The sequence below is a fragment of the Tauraco erythrolophus genome, chromosome Z, assembly GCF_009769465.1.
Source record: "Tauraco erythrolophus isolate bTauEry1 chromosome Z, bTauEry1.pri, whole genome shotgun sequence".
NCBI lineage: Eukaryota > Metazoa > Chordata > Aves > Musophagiformes > Musophagidae > Tauraco > Tauraco erythrolophus.
This window is the reverse complement of record NC_141496.1, coordinates 15,701,751-15,722,457: the sequence shown is the minus strand read 5'-3', so window position 1 is coordinate 15,722,457 and position 20,707 is coordinate 15,701,751. Positions and strand designations below refer to the sequence as shown.

Sequence of the window (20,707 nt, the reverse complement as noted above, 5' to 3'; positions counted from 1 at the left end):
CGAGCGGTGCGCGGCTCCCGCGGTGCTGGACCAGCTGGCGTTACAGGAGCCCTGATGTCTTCATCTGACTCCCCGCAGTTGTTGATGGAGTGTCTTTCTCAGATTTCCAGGCAGGGTCCCAAGAGCAGCACCCAGAGCCAGCTCCCGCTGCCAGGCGGCGCTCCCCGCGGCTCGGGCCGCTCCCGCCGCTGCTGAGCGCGGCTCCGGGGTCGGAGCGGGAAGAGACCCCCGCGGCGCCGCTCCTGCCGCGGCCACAGCACCTGCGGCGGCAGCGGCGGCGGGGGAGGCCGCCGGGGCTTGTGCTGGCGATTCCCCTCAGCCTCCATCCAGACTTGCGACCTTGCCCCCCCCCCCCCCAAAACGTCCCCCCTCTCCGCGCAAAGAGGGTCCCAGCAGCCGGACCCCGACCTGGCGCACATGCATCGCTCGTCCGGCCGCTCGACTCCCCGGCGTTAATGTCCATCTCGGGTCCGACGAGACCAGCTAAGAGGTGAGGGTGAGGCGGGGGCCGCGGCGGGCGGGCGGGCCGGGGCGGGCACCCTCCACGGGGCCACAGGGCCACCTCGCAGCCCTCCGGACCCGGCGAGATGCGACGGCAGCGGCCGGCGGGCAGAGTACGCACCGGGGAGGGGGGGGGCGGCGGCGGGCCCCGGGCGGCAGCCGCGCCCCGAGCCCCGCAGTGGGAGCCGGGATCGCCGCGGGTCCCCCCGGCGGGGCTGCGCCTCCCGGGCCGGAGACTGCCTTGGGCCGCCGGCCGGGCCGGGCCGGGCCGAATCGGGCTGGGGGCAGCTGTCATCCCCGGGCGGCGGGCATCGGGTGCGTGTGGCTGACTGCGGACGGGGCGATGGGGAAGCGAGGAGGAGAGAAGAAAAAGGGAAAGGGAGAAGAGAAGGGAAAGGAGAGAAGAGAGAAGGACAGGAGAAGGAGAATGGAAAAGAAAGAGGAACTGGAAAAGAAAGAAAAGGAAAAGTAGAGGAGGAGAAGGAAACGAGGAGTGGGAGATGGAGAGGAGAGGGAAACGAGGGAAATTAGAAGGAACGGGAGGGTAAGAGGAGAGGAAAATTAAAGGAAAGGGAGATGGAAACAAAGAGGAAAGGGAATAGGAAAGGGGAAAGAGAAAAGGGAAGGAAAAATGAAATATTGAAAAAAGGAGAAAGGGAAACAGGAAGAGAAGGGGAAAGGAAGGGAAAAAGGAAGAGGATAGGGAGAGGTGACAAGTGAAAAGGAAAGGAAAGAGAAAAGGAGAGAAGGATGAAAAAGAAGGAAAGAGAAGGAGCACTGGGAAAGAGGGAAAAAAAAGAGGAAAGGGAAAAGGAGAGAGAAAAGGAAAAGGAGAGAAGAGGGAGAAGAGAGAGAAAGGTTCACCTGTAGCACAACAAACCTGCGCAGCCCCGCACCTCAGATGAGCCCCATCTGCCCTGGCCCAGCCTGAGGACAGGTGCCCTGGCACTGCCTGGGTGCTGGAGGAGGACAAGCACAAGGTGACCTTCCTGCTAGGGCAGGGACGTGGTCACACCCCCCTGCCCCTGGGTGCAGGCTTCTGTGGTGTGCCTGCCCGCATCCCCCCAAAGCAGCCTGCTTGGGTATAGCAGGGCTGGAGGCAATCCTGCGCCTCCCTCTTCCACACCTCTCACTGGGGAGAGCCCACCTCCCTCACTCTGGGACGTGGTAGGGATGGGAGACTGAGCTGGACACAGGTTGTTTCCCGCTGGGCCAGGGTGGACCAGGCTGACGTGGGGTGAGAGGCTGCCCAGCTTTGTCTCAGGGCTGGCAGGGAGGGGGCAGGACTGGGGGACCACAGCAGATAGGGGCTAACGGCTGCCTCTCCTCTCTGCCAGGGGCCCGTGTTGGAAGGAGCTCTAAGATGAAGTTATGGGATGTTGTGGCTGTCTGTGTGGTGCTGCTCAACACGGTTTCCACCTTGCCCCTGCCCACCGGTAAGACGCCTCCCAAGGGGCTCCCTTCAGTGGTAGAGGGGCCCGAAGACGATCTCTCCCCCATCAGCCTGCTGCCTCCCTATGCTGTGCACAGTGACTGTAAGAAACATTCCCCTTTGTAGCCACTGCTGTCTGTCTTGCTAAACCTGCTCCCCTTTGCTCAGGCATCAGAGTGACGAAAGGACCCCCCCACTTTCTGCCCCCATTTCTCCCCCTGGCAGGGTTGCTGGCTCTGGTCTGGCTTCAGCAGCTCCGAACTGGGTCATCCTTCAAAGCGTGGGGTTGGCAATTGCCATGGCAATGTGTCCCCTTCTCCCCACCTCCAGCCCTACCTTCCTGGCAGTCATAAGATCTCTTTGGTTGAAAAACCTGGAGAGATGGGAAAGTTAGTTGTATGCAGAGGAGCCGGAAGGAGGATCAGATACATACATCTCACAGGGCAGGCGCTGAAACTCTTTCCCCACTGCTTCAACCTGCTCTCCCTGCATCGACCTGCCAATGCAATTATTCACTGTCTGTAGTGGGCGCAAGTCCTGATGGAGATTTGGCTCCATGGTGGGAGGCACTGTACACATCCTGGAGTGCTGCTGAGTTTCATTAAATCCTTCTTGGATCCCGATCCCGAAATGAGTGTGTCCGCATGGAAATTTACAGAAGAGTAGCGGTGGCAGGGTTAGGAGCTTGATGTGGAGCAATCCACATGAACCGGCTCACAGTAAGACAGCTTACAATCCAATGACAGATAATAATAATGCCTCACTAATAATAGGTCTCCTACAATAGGAGATACAGGATTTTCGCAGTGGTATGTAAGTGTTATGCTAACTCTGGTGGATTTTTAAAGGGAGAGTTAATACGACTCAGTAAGAAGCGGCAAAATACATAAATTGTGGAGATGTTCACTTAGCAAAGGCACAGATGCAGCTCGGAGGTTGCTCGCTCCCTTTGCCCTTGCTCAGCCCTCTCTGTTTAGCTCATTGAAGGATGCAGACAACATCCAGTAACTGGGATTCATTTTTATCTCCTTATCTGGAGGCATGTCCTTTCCCTGCTCCAGCCACAGGCAATCCCGCTCCGGTTTCTCCGGGGGCAGCCAGGCTAATGCAGTGTGGAGGCACCGGCCGGGGAATCGTGTGCCGTGACTCCGCTTTCATCCCCTCTCCCCAACACCCGTCTCCTCTTCCACACACGCATTTGTGTCCTTCCCCAGTCAGTCTTCCCTCTTTCCTTTTCTTACTCGTGTTTCCCCGCTGCTGGAGTCTTGCCTAGGCTGCCGCCTCCGCGTCCCAGCCCAGGCTCCTGCTACTTGCAGACCAGCAGCCCCGGACGTCCTTTCAGCCCCTCCACGCAGGGAGGTCGGCCAGAAGTGCTTCCTCCCAGGCCTCCAGCCTGCCAGGGCTGCGGGGCCGTCACACATGGTGATCTTCTTCTCCACGGCGAGCTGCGTGGCGAGATAGGTACTGTCCTACAAAAGGCAGTGATCAGCTTTTCAGGCCACTGTGCTGGTCCCCTCTGCACAGGCTTTGTTGCAGTGTGAGGGCAAGAAGAGCGTTGGGAGGAAAGCGGTGCCAGTCAGTTTGTAGCTCTGGCAGAAGCTGCAGAGTGGGAGAGCGTTAGTGCTCCATCTTCCCAGAGTGATAGTGTTTGTACCATGCCTGCTTCTATCTTGAAACTTACTTCTGGGAATATGGTTCCTGGTGAGCTGTTTTCTCTGCAGCAGCTCAAGGGGACAGGGAGCAGTAGTTCCCAGTGTCCAAAACTTCTCATGATTGCCTCTTTTTTCCTGTGGATGAGGTAAACAAGAAGTGGGAGGAAACACAACCTGTGTTTTACCTGAGCTATGGTAGTATCAATAGACACCTTCTTCCAGATATCTCGTTTTCCAAGGTACAGATGTAGATTTTGCCAGGCAGAGCTGGGTGGCACGTTATTGCCCAGAATAGTCATTTGAGAAAGGGCTGATAGTTGGGTCTCAATCTCTTAACCCTGGAGATCACAAATAGATGAGTCTGGCTGCAAGGGGAAAGTAAGCAGTACTGTTCTTCACAACAGAAACCGGGGAAAACCTAAGGAGTTCCTGTCGTCTTTGCATAGCAGCGGTTTATGCAGCACCTGTGCCTGAAAGCCAGAAACTCTTCTCTCCACTACATTGCCAAGTTGGATGAGTCAGGAGAGACGTGCAGAAAGGCGGCTGTAAGAGAGCAGTGAAATGCTTTGATCCACTTTTGCACCGTTTTCTGTTGATGTGAAAGTGTGTGGTGTTTGGAGAGCAGTCTGCAAACGCAGCCCAGCAGACTGATCCTACCCAGGCACATCGCTGCCTTCCCACCGCAGCAGGGCTTTCTTCAATTCACCACCACCAGTGTCTTTGGCATATTTTTTCTCTCCACTTACCATTTGGTGGCACGCACTCTTCAACACACAGAACACATATAACAATGTACACAAGAGGAGTCACGTCTACACCACATAGACTTCCCTCTCCTCTTTGAGGTTTCTCCTACAAGTAGAGGGCAGTGTGCCATGAGCATGCAGCTGTGCTTGCAGCTCCCCAGTGCGTCTGCTGGTGGACCTGCCGTGTATTAGTATCTCTGTAGATATTGTTGGTCAGCTGCTTTGCTGAGCACCTTTGCACGAGGCAGCTCTCAAAGCGGTGGAGGTGTCATCATCGCCCATGTTGCCCATCTGCATAGGGCAGTGTGTGGGCACTGAGGAGGACTGGGTGCCATGTGTGTTCAAAGAGGGGTGCACTGCTCTCCCTTAAAGCGATCCCCATGCAGGCTAGGTGAGAAGTAGCAGTTGTGCTCCAAGGTGTGCATTGCTTTTACTCCAGGGAGGTTGAGTCTCCCATGTGCTGCTTACAGCAGGGGTTAGTAGGGTTGTGAGATCAAGTCCCACTCCTAAGGGCAGTCCACACACCTTGCTGGATCACAAATCTGTTTTCCCAGGCCCTTGACACCTTTTTTGTGTTCTCATTCGATGAGATTGCTTTCTCTGCAAAGTGCTCTGAGGTCACCTGATGTTACCCCATCCCTTTCAGATTGGCTCAAAATGTTTTGTCGTTCCAGCCTACAGGCAAGGTCCTAACCTTCTGGGCTGATCAGGTGTAATGTGCTGACCTTGGCTGTTCAGGCCAGTAATTAGAGATGGCAGAGGGTGTTGGCAATTGCAGTCTTCTGCATTTTTTAATACACTGGAGGCTGGAGTGAGAGTAGCCTCCATAAGTGAAGTGCATTGGAGATGAATGCAGTGCTCCTAGGTGTTCTAGGCATCAGTGTTTGTGAGATAGCTTATTTCACACGAAGAAGAGTAGCTGTAGAGTTTGTAGGGTTAGAAAACCCTTTCTTTATTTCCCTCATGCTACAGTCTGCTGGGGGAAGGACACAAATTAAATAGCAACTGTGAACAGAACAAATATAAACCAAATTATTATAAACTAAACACTAAGTCAGCAGCTTCAGAAGCATGACAGTGCAGAGGGAGCCAAACGCTCCAGCAAATGTTCCCAGCAAACGTGTTTTGTAACTGCTTGCTGCTGCATGGCCATAATCAGCATGTATGTGAGAACTGGAGTATCCCAAGATCCAGGATGTGATATATAGTCTCTTGAGCACGCGAGCATTTTTGGTAAGAACTGGTGGTAATTATGTAGAATTAAATGAAAAATCTCACTACAGGCTTTTCTCTCCTAATAGGAGGAAAAGATGGGGTTTTTGTGTTGTAACATCTGAGTTACTCTATGGCCGCTGGATGGCCATTTGTTGTTGAAGCTCCTTTGGTGTGTTATGCTGTAATACACTGTGGTATGTGTGCATTACACCTCTGTTAAAAATTCTTTGTATCCTGCTAAGGGGTGTATAATGTTAAGTTACTGCATTTAGCTGCAACATTATCAACTAATGTAGAAAGTATCTAGAATAAACAGTGATATTGTAGGGCTCTTTAAGGCAAGAATAGTATTAAATTATACTTCCAGCTGAATACATTTCCTTCCCTACAATATTTATGAGGCACTTTCAGTGTTACGGAACAGAACTCTCATGTTTCTATCCAGGCTTTCCTGCTCAACACACCTACGGTGTGGCATATGCGCTTTAGTCTAAGATGCCCCGAAGCTACAGAGGTAACCTGCCCGTGCAGAGTAACTCCAATGCATCTGAGAGGTACCTGCCACACTGAGCAGGTGCCACGCTGCGTCATTTGATCCGTATGTATCCAGTACAGCCAGTGCATCCAGCCAGTGTCACACCGAGTGTGCCTGGTGTCCCTGAGCCAGTCTGTATATAGTAAAGTCTGTTTGCATGGGCACATCTAGGTTATCTAGGTGTTTAGAAACCTCAAGCACTCCAGTTTGCCTATTCAGGAGCAAAATTCTAGAAAAAGAAACAACAGAACACATCTGGTTAAATCTAGATGCATGTAGCCCTAGAAGCTGATTTCCCCGCAGTCTCAGGTGTAAATACTGAATATACTCCAGTGAAGGGTATTCTGAGACTTAGGAAAGAAAGGATTGAAATGCAAGACAGTATGGTTTTATTCTCATTTTAAGAGTTATCCTTTGTTTAAAGTTTTATTTCTTTGCTGCTTTTCAGTTTAGGGACCTAAAAATTTCTCAGTGGAAGCGTGGATCCTTTCAGATGTTTTGCAGGTGTGGGTTGCTAGAGAACATACCTGAACATGCTTTTCTTGGTCACCTTTCATGAAATTCTTCTATATGTTTTAGAAATCCACATGTTCAGGGTCTGCAGATAACAAGCTGAAAAACCCTTCTTGAAAGGCTGAAGAATTCAGCTGTGTAGTGACTGTTGACGAATTGATGGGGGAGAAATTATTTGTCCACTAGAAGAGGATCCTCAGATTGACAGGTTGTAATGTCTTTGTAAATCATACTGTTCCTGGTTAGGACTGCATAAAGTAGGTTTAGAATATTTAAAATTACAGAGGCTGAGAGAAGCCATTGGGGTCATCGAGTTCCATCCCTCACAACTGCAAATGATCACGGGTGGACATCTAGTGCAAATATCCAGTCTTCATCTCCCACGCACACTATCGAGCAACTGCAACTTAAAACCTGTAGTACATAGGCCAAACCCCGCATAACTACACTTGTTGTGGATTCTCATACTCCTGAGGTAATAGGCTAATGACAAGTAATAAATGAGGAACACTAAATACTGCAATATAACCATGTTCAGGATCATCAGACATCTAAATAGGCCACTGTCACATTAGTGCTGGTAGAGTGGCTGACACTGCAGGATGGTCTTGTTTGACAAAACAAGCTGTAGTTTCTGATCAAGTCATATTTGGTAAAGGGAACCAAAGGAAAGATTTCCATGATTCTTGAAAATCCAGTCCTGATTACAAAAGAGAAAAAAGAAAACAGAATCAAAAAGATTTGTTTGAGACAGGTACAAACAAAGCATTAAGACACAAAATATACATAAGAGTATGTCTGTTCTTAAGGTGAAGGACAGGAAATTAATTATGTGAGACATTTCAAATATCAGCGTTCTTTTTAAGGAGTAAAGCCATGTTGTGTGACTTAGCAGATATTTAGGCTGTATGTATCAGTACAACACTTAAACTGAAACGTGCGGATACCTTTCTTTGCAGTCAGTGGGACTTGTGTAAATGCTTTAATGATTCTTAAACAGGAATAGTCTTCTAAACAAGCAAACACTGAAATTAAAATCTTGTTTTCCTGCATCAAGGCCAGGCAGTGTTATAGCAATATGCCTAAACTTCTCAGGTGGCTATGTTTTTAGAGCTGGTCATATCCCCTTTAACTGACAAGCCACATACAAACATTTGGACTACCTCGGCTCCCATCCCGAGTGTGTAAGATTTCTTTGACAAAACTAGCTATTACTCAGGAAATTTCTGACAGCGAGGTGTGGATCCCAGCGGAGAGGCTGGGAAGGAGCTTGCTCTTCTGAGCACATGCCAGCACCGTCTGGCAGGCCATAGTCCACTCATCCCAACGTAAGACCTTCTGCAGCAGAGCACGTAGCAGCTGCCCTAGAGCCAGACACCAATTATTGTAATAATAACATTTGCAAACTGCACGATTAAAACTTTTCATATCATTCCTGTTGTAAACACATTGAAATGCAGGTAGTGAAAGGCGACAATGGAAGAACATGTATTATTTATAGATCAGATCAAAATCTGATCGGAGCAGCAGAGATTGCCACAGGAGGGGTATCAGCCGTGGTTTTGCCCAGATGGCTCTGCTTTACTGCTCTCAGGGAAGAGACCAGGGTAGGGTCCCTTCCTGCTGCTTTGCTGCCTGTGCTTGTTCCTTGGGAGCACCCCTAAAACCTAACGGGAGATACAGTGTAAGAGCACAGGCAGCCCAGGAACAATTGCTGTTATTTGTTTAGGAATGCTGTTCCCGTTCAGCGAGCTGGCACTAAACCGGGGCTGGGTGACTGATGTGGGGTTTTACTGAATGTCATGCGAGGGCTGGGCTGGATCACTGCTGTGCCAGGGATGCTAAAGAGAATTTATTTTTATTACAGACAATATTTCCTCCATTAAAGTCTCAGTGCCGTGCCTGTTAGCTGGCTGCATGCATTCTTGGTAATAGAGGTCCCAGGTTTCGGGTCCCACTCGTATATACTCGTTTGAGGCTGTCACAGGATTGGGACAGAGCCAAATATTAAGCGTAAACCCAAGTTTTACTGTGAAGCTTTCAAAGCTCTGAATCAGAGGCAAGAATACACCCTCCTGCTGCTCCTTTGCTGCTTGACCACCAGATGAGACACTCCTTTGCCCACCACAGAGGCCAGAGGAGGGGCTCGGCGCTGGGTGTCAGCCCAAAGTCAGGCAGGTTCTTGTGAACAGCCTCACCTGGACCGGGTGAAGAAAAGAGACTCTTTGGAACAGGTCAGCTTGCAAGACAGCGTCCTTGACTTCGCCCAGTTCATCTGACCTCGCTGTCTCCCCCTGCTCCCAGGGAATCCCCCAGCTCTCAGCAATTACGACAGTCCTGTTGTTTCTCCCCTTTCTCCTGGTGGGAACCAGCATTTTATACCTGCGAGAAGGCAGGCAGAGGACACAAGGGGAGGCACTGCCCAGCATGGCAGGGTGAAAATACGAAGAACTCTGCAGATTTGCCATTATAACCAACACATGGGAAGCAGCAGGGTTAGCTAGTGAGCTGCAAATGCAAAACTTGGCTGCTCCATTGTTGGGAGCAAGCACACCACGGAGGTTAACCCTGTACCTCGTTCCAGTGCCAACTTGTCGTACCTGGCTGGTGTGAGCAGTCCCGGAGTCATGCTCCAGGTTACCTAGCACTTTACCTTGGTAGGAGGAGAGGACGCAGCATGACTGGCAAGGCAGGGATTGAGGTGGTGAACCAGAATTGTATTAAACATTTAAAGATGAGCTGACCCTGGTGTGTTTGATGCTCTATTTCCTAATGGACACAACCAACTAGTTTCCATTTTGCTCTTAGCCCCACAGATTTTCATGCAAAACATGAAAGCAAAGTTGTGCCTCAGAGAGGTGATATTTTAATTTTTAAAATCCTGAAAACCTTTCAGCATAACTATTTTTAACACCTGCCATTGCTTTGATGCCTGTATGATAGGCTTTGTTTTTCAAGAAAAATACTTCAGTAACATAAATGGCTTATCTCCACCGCAGTTGACACTTTTTTACTTTGCAAAGCCGAACGATCATCACATTAGTAATTTTAACTTCACTAATGTCGCACTTCCACAAACAGATTATTCCGAAGGTCACCTAAAGTACATCTTTGTGGTGGGAGGTGGAGGAATTCTGTGTTCAGACAGGACATGTCCACTGTAATAAGTACTTGAAAACAGTACTGCAAAGCAAGCTAAATAGAAAAATAATGACTAAATAGTATACCCGAGTAATCTTCATAAGCAGCAAAAAAATGAGAATGATTCATTGCAGTCACTGTTAGAGGCATATTAATTATCTATTTCTCACTAGCAAGTGATCTAAGAAGAAACATTGTTGTGAGTATAACTTTGGACGAAACTTGAAAAATAACCAGGAAAGCAAGGAAATTAAAATATTTTAGTTATCAAGGGCCCAGATTAAAGTACCAGAACTGGTTTTGAAGAAGGGCCATTTGATCCTAACACAGATCTGGATCTGAATTTTCTAAATAATGCTTGCTCCCTTGAACTTTGAAATCGTATTTTAAACTAGAGTCTGAATGCTGCTGTTTGAACTTCTCTAATTGAAAGACAGCTGTGCCTAAGTGAAATATCCTGGTAATGTTATTAAATGTTTGGCGTGACATTTTGATCTAGTAGCTATACACTGCCACAAATATAGGCATAAAAGCTACAGTGTAAAACAAAGATCTATTTTTATCATTTTTAGTATACCTTGTGTGACTTCTATTACATCATTTTAACTCAGGATCTGTAAAGTGCAGTGATGTGATTACATTTTCCCAAGATCAGTATGGAAAACTCTTCTATAAAGTTCAAATAATTTAAAACATCAAGATTTATGAGATTAAAAAAACACAAAAACAAACAAAACAAAAACGCCAGGAAACCTCACTTATATAAACTATTATTTTGCAATTAATAGCATTTAAGCTTTTCTTGTAATCCATAATAGACAGCATGGTCAGAAGACACCGTAGTTGGCCTTTTAAATCCATAACCAGGCACCAAAACGAGTAACTGGATTTTTTTCTCAAAAGCTGAAGATCCATCTGTTCCCACTGAAATCAATTTGTGGTCAGGTACAAACTGAGGGTTTCTTGCTCTACCATGCTGGGTCACTGCCACTGCGGGGGCGTATTTGGCTTTAAAATAAATCTGTTGCTAGTGAAATCAAAGGAGTAGTTTTACAAAATTCAATTGTCATCACATTTGAACAGACAGAAATAAATTGTCTGTTTTTCCTTAATGGACGCATTTTCTTTAGAATATGGTAAGTTTGGTCTGGATGTTCATTTAGGCCTATTTTGTGTAGAAGCTTATCTGCACACTGTACAATTTATTACTCTAAAAAGCGCAGGCATCAGATCCTGGTCCTGCTGGCACGCGGTGTCTCTAATTAATGGAAATGCAAAGGCAGGCTCTAGGGGGGCTTGCAGCAAGGAAGATGCCGGAGGAAGGCACATTTTCCTGCGTGCCCAAAGCAGAGCTCTGGCATGGCTTTCTGCAGAGGCCAGTGGGGTGCACCGTGGTGTTTGGCTGCAGAATCCTGCGCTGGTACACACTGCCAGCTCTTGCAGTGGACAGGGGATAGGGACTGTGCTCAGGAACAGGCAGGTCAAAACCTCAGGTTCCAGAGAGCAGCAGTGAGGTGAGAATTTCCATTTGCGTTCAAGAGGGACGTTCCTAACCCAAGAGGCTGGGTCAAGACTATGATCTGAGCGTGCCCTAAAGGTTCAGAAAGCAACCAGGCAGCTTGCAAACAGTAAGCAGAAGATGCAAATATTCTTGATTTTTTAATTGGTATTTTAAATGAGTCTCATTTCTTCTTTTTTTCATTTGACTCCTGGAGTAGTAAACATTTCATGTTCACCAGCTCTGCCCCCAGCCTGGTCACTCTTCTAGATTCCCATGTGCACCAGTCCTGTGATGTTTCATACCTTCCTTCTTTGCTTTTTTATCCATTTTCTGGTCATGTGAGAAACTCCTGGCAGATCAAGAGCCTTGATTAAGCTGGACACGGGAGACGGAGAAGGTGCCCAGAGGCAGGCTGCCATCCGTACCCCCAACTCTCGATACTCCAGCCCTAGAAAGCAGACTGATGCCCTGGTTGCCACTTGGGTGGTCAGGTCCTTGGCATGACACTGAAAGAGGGAGCGTGAAAGGTTGCTGCAGGAGTGCGTGATGAGTGGGAGCAGGACACATGTGCCAGCCGCAGCTCGTGCAGACACCGCTGCCTGCCCCAAGCTTCTGCTGGTGGGTTGCTAGGCATGGACGATGCGAAAATGCGTGTGCTGCCTGCGAGGGCTTTCCTCAGGGAGCTGGACAGTCAGGAAGCAGCTTTCAGAAACATGACATAGAACCCAAACGAAACCAGAAGACTTTGCACCAGTCTTGTGTGCGTTCATGGCATCACAGCCTGAGTGGGGCTCGGCCTGTCACACTGTCCTGGGACCTGTGAGCCTTTTTCCCATGCTATGAACAAGATACACAGAGGCACTGTGTTCCCTGAGGGAGGAATTTACATTTCCAAGGATATATGGTCCTTTTCCTCAGGAAACACCTGAGGTCCATCACATGCGAGAGCCAACCTTTGCTAACCTGTATTGAGCACATGCTGTTGTGGGCTATGCCATCTTGTCCCATGCTGTCTCATCCCATCCCATCCTGTCCTATCCTAGGTAGCTTTGTATTTTTAAACTCTAATCCCTTCGCGCCCTGGAGCCTGGGACCAGGGACTACTGCTCAGAGATCTGTACTGCTTTTGTTGCTGTAGTATCTAAGCATTTTCTGCTGGCAGTTTTTACAGTGTGACAGGCGTCTGTCAAGTGTTTGTTCTCTCAGCTTTTCCACCAGAAGGCAAGTGTTGTCAGTAAACTAGTTTGTTTTGAAAAAATATGTGTGTGTGTAATTAGATATATTTGTATGTGTAAATACAGCACACATATACACACATGCAAACTGTGTATGTGACAGGAAGGGATAATAATATGTCCTTCTGCCAGGAGTGTGAAATCCCCATGGAGAGCTCTCTCTGCTGCACAGTCTAGTCAGTGCAGTCCATGCGGTATTAGAGAAGCAAAGCTGCTGGGTGTTGACCTTCGTTCTCAAACTATGAACGTTAACTAAGCAGTGTTGGAGACAGAGGGGTGACTAAGTACCCCTCAGTCAAGTGGCTTTATTCAGGTTACAAACCATCACTCGATGCCAAGGCAGCCCCTGTGAGTCTGATGGTGTTCCCTGGCCACGCAGCTGGGCTCAGCACCCCCATTGCCCTCAGCTGCACTTACCACAGTGCAGAGACCAAAAAATGCTCCACATGTGGTGGCTGTGGTGCTGAGAGGTCTCGGCATCCCTGGAGAACATCTACCAAGTGCCCATCAGGATGGGGTGGTCCTGCTGTCAGTCTTCTCCACCTTCCCTTCTGTCCATTAGCCTTTTACAGTCTTTAGTCCTTGGTCAGTGGTTATTGCTTATTCATGTACGATGTCTCGTGGTAGCTTCCTTAGCACTTACCTCTAGCGCCTTGTTTCAACCCGTCATGCCCGGTGTTGATGCTGGTGTTTCCACTTGCTGCCCAGGGTCCTACTTCAGCACTTTTTTACAGCATTTCGTTTCAAGGCTTTGCACCCATACGTGTGGGACAGCTGAATATCCCTGCTGAGTCGTGGCCGACACCTTGGCATAGGCTGCTAAGTCAACTGTCACTTCATTCCTGGCTGTCAAGGTTTCCTTCAAACCCCCATGAGCCACTCCTAGTGACTATTTGTAGTCACGCTGATGAGTATGCTTTGTTAAGCAGCAGAAAATCAGCTCCAAGCCACGTCCAATCCGTATGAGCCCCATTGCTCGGGTCCATGGTTCAGTGGTTACTGGGTCCAGCCACGCTAGACGCAGTACTGAGAGCACAGGTCCATGCTGCCGAGTGTGTGTGGAAACTTGGCTTGTATAATCATGATTGTATAATCATTCAGAGTTGTACCAGCCAGAGGCTGGCTGGCTGGGGAATTGAAGGTGTTCCTTGAACAGTGCTAAACTGTGGAAGCAAACTTGGGGTACGCTGGCAGTCGAGTTGGAAGCTGCCAAAAAGAGCATCATTGCATTGATCATGACAGGCAGAGCGTGGTGTTGCTTATAGCAACTTGACAGGGACTGACTGAGTCGCCCGGTGACACAGCTGCCATGGTGTTGACATGGCGTACCCACATGGCCGCCTAACAGCGTGTGCGGTTGTAGGTGAGCAGACACTGACCAGAGTCAACAGGTCCAGCACGTTCTTCTCAAGGGGGCTTTGTGCCCACTCTTCCCACCAGTTCCCTAATATCACCCACGTGCCTTGTGTCTCTTCCAGTGATGTAATCTCCAGCTACTGGGGGTCACGGCAGGAGTCCTCTCGATGGATTTGGATATCTGCATGGGATATTTTCCAATCCCCTAGGCTGAAGGGGAAGTCGACACTAGAGACAGAAAATTGGCATTCATCTTACTCATAGTGCTGGCATTACTCCCAGTGAATCTCCCAAGTGGCCTGATGTTGCAATAGGGGATGAGCTGAGCAGGGATCTCCAGCTCCATTAAATGTATTGGCCATGCACACCTCATCCCAGGATACGGGTTGGAGCACTTCTTGCATGGTTTGTGTTAGAACTTCAGTGAGATTAGCAGGATCAGTTGTGCTGCCAGTTACCCCATTTTCTGGTTGCAGCAGGTCTATGTGTGTAGTTAGGGCTTCCCTAGTTTGATACACCATTGGCTTGATTACTTGGTCTACTTTTCACCCTACTATTTCGTCCTTCTGTAACATTGACACCCCATGCCTACGTTAGCAGTGTCACATAGGGTATCCTACGGTGTGTTTCTTCCACCTTAAATATCATAGGCTACTTGCAGTGCAGAAGCCTGTTGGCAACGTTAGCTCCCTTGTAGCAGTTGTAGTGGTCCTAGAATCACAGAATGGTTTGGGTTGGAAGGAACCTAGGAAGGGTTGGACCTAGAGGATCTTTAAGATCCCTACCAACCCAAACCATTCTATGATTCTATGACCTTAAACATCATCTAGTTCCAACCCTTCTGACATGGGCAGGGGTGCCTTCTACTAGACCAGGTTGCTCAATGCCTTATCCAACCTGACCTTGAACACTGCCAGGGACGAAGCATCCACAGCTTCGCTGGACAACCTGTTCCAGTGCCTCACCACAATCATTGTAAAAAATTCCTTCCTTATATCTAATCTAAATCTGCCCTCTTTCAGTTTAATGCCATTGCCTCTTGTCCTATCACTACACGCCTTTGTAAAAAGACCCTCTCCAGCTTTCTTGTAGGATGTCTTTAATTACTGGAAGGCTGCTAGAAGGTCTTCCCAGAGCCTTCTCTTCTCCAGGCTGAAAAACCCCACCTCTCTCATGCTGTCTTCATCAGGGAAGTGTTCCATCCCTTAGATCATCACCTTTGTGACCCCCCTCTGGACTTGCTCCAAACAGGTCAATATCATTCTTATGTTGGGGACTCAGAGCTGAATGCAATACTCCAGGTGGGGTCTCACGAGAGCAGAGTAGAGGGGCAGAATCCCCTCCCTTGACCTGCTGGTCACGCTTTTTTGGATGCAGCCCAGAGTACAGTTGGCTTTCTGGGCTGCCAGCACACATTACTGGCTCATGTTGAGCTTCTCATCAACCAGCACCCCCAAGTCCTTCTCCTCCGTGCTGCTCTCAATGCATTCTCTGCCCAGCCTGTACTTGTGCTTGGGATTGCCCCAACCCACGTGCAGGACTTTGCACTGGCCTTGTTGAACTTCATGAGGTTCTCACAGGCCCACCTCTCCAGCCTGGCAAGGTCCCTCTGGATGGCATCCCTTCCCTCCAGTGTGTCCACAACACCACACAGCTTGGTGTGATCTGCAAACTTGCTGAGAGTGCACTTGGTCCCACTGTCCGTGTCACCGACAAAGATGTTAAACAGCACCGGTCCTAATACCGACCCCTGAGGAACACCACTTATCACTGGCCTCCACTTGGACATCAAGCCAGTGACTGCAACTCTTTGAGTGTGACCAGCAAAGCAGTTCCTTATCCACCGAGTGGTCCATCCATCAAATCCTTGTCTCTCCAATTTACAGACAAGGATGTCATGCGAGACAGTGTCAAATGCTTTGGATAAGTCCAGGTAGATGATGTCAGTTGCTCTTCCCCTATCCACCAACGCTGTAACCCTGTTGTAGAAGGTCACCAAATGTGTCAGGCACAATTGATTTGCCCTTAGTGAAGTCATGTTGGCTGTCACCAATCACCTCCTTTTTTTCTATATGCCTTAGCACAGTTGCCAGAAGGATCTGCTCCATGATCTTGCCAGGCACAGAGGTGAGACTGACTGGCCTGTAGTTCCCTGGGTCTTCCTTTTTTCCCTTTTAAAGATGGGGGCTATGTTTCCCCTTTTCCTGTCAGTTGGAACTTCACTGGACTGCCACAACTTCTCTAATATGATGGATAGTGGCTTGGCAACTTCATCCGCCAGTTCCCTCAGTACCCGCGGATGCACCTCATCAGGTCCCATGGACTTGTGCACCTTCAGGTTCTTTAGATGGTCTCGAACCTGATCTTCTCCTGCAGTGGGCGGTTCTACATTCTCCCAGTCCCTGCCTTTGCCTTCTGTGACTTGGGCGGTGCAGCTAGGTCCACAGTGTGGGTTCTGAGCAGTGACGCTGTCCACAACATGGGCCTTTCCTTTTCATCTGCCCTCCAGAGCATACTTGGATTGGCTTGGGCAGGGCAGTGCTCAAACCCTGTAACTGTCTGATTCGTGTTTAACCAACATACATTCCTGCATATAGCACTGTCTCAGGGGTAGGTGATACTTTTTCACCTGAATTGCAAGCATTTTAAAAATGATGTGCCTAGTTGAGTTGTTACCTCTTCAGATAATCCACAGTTTTGTTTCTTCCTTCTTAAGTGGGGAGCACTTACTCCCCTCGCTGCACTGGCAGTGTCCCAGGCTTGGGACAAGTATGAAGCTGAAAGTGGCAAACAAGAATCTCCATATATATGTTGAGTTTTCCTGCAGCAATCTGCTGTCCCCTTCCTGAAGGTTGACCATTGCATGAATTTCAGTGAGCTCTAGTATGCTTCCCTGACAGTTGAATTTTACTCTCCATAGCCAACATCTCTTTGCATCATACTGTTGCTTCCAGGGCTGGGCCCGAAGTATGTGACAGAGCTGTGAGCTGCGGTAGTCACAGTAGTACGAGAGGAGTAATTTGAAGGTGAGAGTGAAGAGTGGCACAGCTAGAACCATCTTCTCGGAGCCACATCCTTCCCGTATTGGGTTGTAAACTAAGAAACCTAGTTCCTGTCCAAGAAACCTCAAAACCATCCAGTCCCACAACAAGTGCCTCCTGCCAAACCGCTCTCCATCTGTTATCTGTGCCATGGCCAAGCTTGTACTTCAGCAATGGAGGCTATGCCAGCTCCATGTGGGTCATCTTGCTTGACTGAGTCTTGCAAGGTGTCTATCCCTTCTTGCTTTTAAGGAATGTAGCCCACCCATCGCCGTGACCTGGACCTTGCTCAGTAGGGCAGTATTCATATGGTGTAGGCAGACCAGCTGTCTTGCAGAAGAGCTGGGTGGTGCATCCAATGGACACATCTATCCAAGCTACTGTCCTCTAGTAGGTATGGCTCATAGTGGGTATTTTAGTACCTGCTACAGGGGTAATGACAGAGGGGTGCAAGAAGGGTGTGCTTACCATTGGTGTCACAGGAATATGGGTCTTGGTGCGTGGTTCTGCCTTGTTCAGGTCCCATATAGTTGTATAGATAGCAGCCACCCCGCCTTCATGTCTTTTGACAGTCACTGATCTGCGAGATTGTGCACTTCAGCATGGATATCTGGAAAACAAAGTGTAATTCACTTTTCCTAGTCCCAAACTCTACAGTTTATAGAATCCTGCTTCCCATGTGCCGCCCTCATTATGTGAAGGTGCAAGATTGCCTGCCGTCATTACTCTTTTACCAGTCTGTACTGTTGTGCTGAAGCTGTCCATGAAAAACCATATACTTCTGATCCGTCACCGTTTTGTCATGGAGGGGAGCCTCTAAGGATGTAGCTGCCCCTGGAGGAGGGCATCCATGTTCCTCTTTACGTGCAGATGCACTGTGTTTCAGCAGGTTTTTACACTAACAGTTAAGATACTGCTGCCCCCATTTCCTCTGTATTTGGTGCTTCTATTGAGGCTACGAAGGTGCACCTTCCCTAGGCAATGGGAGGCAGCCTCATGTCTTTCTCTCGCTTGTTAACAAAGTCCATGCCACCACGTGCGGGCTGGGCACATGCGCTGCCTGGTCTCTCATCAGGGCTCCTGTCTGTTACAGTGCTCATTAGGGAAACGCGGCACTGAGCCTTTGCCTAAGGAGCTGTTCCTGTCTCAGCATCTGACCAGGTGAGAGCCATCATGGCTCAGTGGAGGTACCAACCTCCGGCCAGCTGCACTGCGCTGAGTACCACCTTTCCCAATGTTTTCAGTTCCTGCGGTATTTGTGGGGGTCCTTCTGGAGATGGAGCTCCCATGCATGCAGGGCTGGGTGCATGACACTGGTCTATTACATGGCTGGGTACTTAGGAGTTAAGTACAGAAAGAAACATCTTTTTAGGTCTTAATGCAAAGGAAGCAAGTCCTCCAAGTCTTTATTTTTGGCACAATGAATGAGAAAAAAAAAAAAATCTCAATGCTGTGATGTAGTTCATGTGTTTAAGAGACAATAATTCATAACACAACATAAGGGCACCTACACACAGGTTCCTGACAGCCTGACCCTGCATTAAATCACTGTTTTCACTAAAGTAGATCACGTGGAGGTACTTAGTCCATGAAAACTTTGAAGATTTCAAAATGCAATTTTTTCCCAAATCATGCTGAAAAGCTGAAATCTGAGAATATTTCATAAGACGTTCAATTTCACCCTCCTTGAAGAGGTTCATTCTGCTAGTATCAGAACATTTCATTGACTTCAACATTTAATTTACTTGAATAATTTATCACTGGTAGAGTATGTATAAAGTGAAAAATGAACGAGGCATTTTAACTTCATATAAAGAAAATGCATTAATAACATATCTCTTGAAAATTAACATAATACTTCTATTCTGACTTACTTCTACTCAGTCTAATCAGCATCTTGTGATACAAAATACTTCCACGAGAAATTTTTCAAAAGCTCTGATAATCATTATCTCCTAGAAGCAGTGAAAAAGCAGGCATTCAGCCAGGAATAATAATAGCTCAGCCTGGTACTCCAGGAAATTCCTCTTTCTGTCCTGCCCAGAAACCTTATCGATAGGTTGCTTTGGCAATACTAACCACTGCTGGTGTGAAAAGACAACGATTAACAATTGTAGTCACAAAAGTGCTTTGAAGAAACCTCATCCTTTTGCTGCTTTGCTGGGAAGAGCTTGTATAACCTCTCTACAGTAGCTTCATCCACCCATTAACTGATAACTGTATCATGACATGCTTTTCTTTCACTCGATGTTGACAGCACTCATTCAATATTGAAAGATGTGCTGGCGTGCTGCTAAGCATCAGCAGACACCTACAGAGATACATACGTACCTCATTTATTTTTCCCCAAATGAGTTTCCATGATGATCTAAACCATTCCAAATTCTCCCTGATTTTTTAGGATCCTGGGCATGCGCTCTGAGGCGATGGGCAGAGCAGGTTGCATGTGTCTAACATTTTTGAGTCATGAATGGACGAACTGAATGACAACTGATGTGTGACAAAGCCTTTTCTTTCTTTCCCAAACAGCTAATATGCCGGAGGATTATCCAGATCAGTTTGATGAGGTAGTGGACTTTATTCAAGCCACTATTAAAAGACTGAGGAGGTCACCGGATAAACAGGCTCCCATTTTTTCTAGGCGGGAGAGAAACCGGCAAAACGCAGCCACGAACGTAGAGAATTCCAGCAGAAAGGGAAGGAGGAATCAAAAGGGCAAAAATCGAGGATGTGTCTTAACAGAAATACATTTAAACGTGACTGACTTGGATTTGGGATACGAAACCAAAGAAGAGCTAATTTTCCGGTATTGCAGTGGATCTTGTGATGCAGCTGAGACTACCTATGACAAAATTTTAAAAAACTTAACCAGAAAGAAAAAACTAGTCACTGACAAAGTGAGGCAAGCTTGTTGCAGACCCACAGCCTTTGATGATGACCTGTCCTTTTTGGACGATAACCTGGTTTACCACATACTGAAAAAACATTCCGCAAAAAGGTGTGGATGTGTCTGACGGCTGCGCGCCAGCGACGACGCCAGTTTTGCATTCCTGCTACGATGCAAAGAGAGGGACCAAGGTTCCCGGGGAAGCGTCTGCTCAGAGTGGAGAAAAGAGGACCAAGAATGCAGAACGAGGGGTCGTGAGAGCTTGGGGCGGGGGGCAGGCGGCCAGGTGGCGTAGGAGGAGGATGAAGGCTTTTGACATCCTGCAGGAAAATAAAGAAAAGCTCAGGTGGAGATGCCGACGGCTGGATGGCATGCGCGCTCCCTTTCCTGTTTGACACAGTCCATCATCAGTGAGACTCGGATCCATGAGGAATGTGCTTAAAAACACAACCCTGCCATACCACGCTGTGTTGTAGCTGCACCATCCATGCCAGGAAACTTAGCTGAGAAGTAGCTTAGGAGTACCTTACTCATCCCCTGTGCACTCAGCTTTACTGAAAGAGACATTGTGCTGCTGCTCATTGAAGGGCAGTTCCTGAGCACTTAGGACAATTTCTAAGCTATAATAAGATTAACCTCGTAAGTTAGATGATAACGGGCAAACATCAAAATTCCCAGGCTCAAGTTCTCTAGGGCCAGTCTGAGTATGAAGCAAAACAGTTCCACTTACTGGTTAAGTTTGGTTATTTCCATCTCATGTTTCTTCAAAACGAGTGTAGGATTTCATTCTTCTGCTACCTATGAAAATAAGTTGAGTTTTTAAGCACTTCTTCCTAGTATAGTAAAAGAAACAAGAAGCCCGGCCTACACAAAACGTGTTTCTTTTGGTTTACAAAGGACTAACGTCACTTGCGTAACTACATTTCTATTTGGTCATTGTGAGTGAGCAGAG

The 20,707-nt window shown here is 48.1% G+C and overlaps 1 protein-coding gene across 2 annotated transcripts; it reads left to right on the top strand.

Annotated features, from left to right (window-relative positions):
• The first annotated feature begins 1,864 nt into the window (after window positions 1-1,864).
• GDNF (glial cell derived neurotrophic factor) lies at window positions 1,865-19,882 on the top strand. 2 transcript variants are annotated; one of them, XM_009989063.1, is made up of 2 exons: window positions 1,865-1,937; window positions 19,398-19,882. In XM_009989063.1, the coding sequence occupies exons 1-2, from the start codon at window positions 1,865-1,867 to the stop codon at window positions 19,880-19,882; spliced, it is 558 nt and encodes a 185-aa protein (XP_009987365.1). The 2 variants fall into 2 exon arrangements, with proteins under 2 accessions (XP_009987365.1, XP_009987364.1); XM_009989062.1 differs by having other exon boundaries at window positions 1,865-2,036.
• The last annotated feature ends 825 nt before the right edge of the window (window positions 19,883-20,707 follow it).

What these genes read in the sequence shown, in the direction of transcription:
- GDNF (XM_009989062.1), top strand. Translation starts at nt 1,865, where the DNA reads ATGAAGTTATGGGATGTTGTGGCTGTCTGTGTGGTGCTGCTCAACACG. An exon ending in CTATGCTGTGCACAGTGACT is followed by an intron (nt 2,037 to 19,397) that starts GTAAGAAACATT and finishes TTTCCCAAACAG; the next exon opens with CTAATATGCCGGAGGATTAT.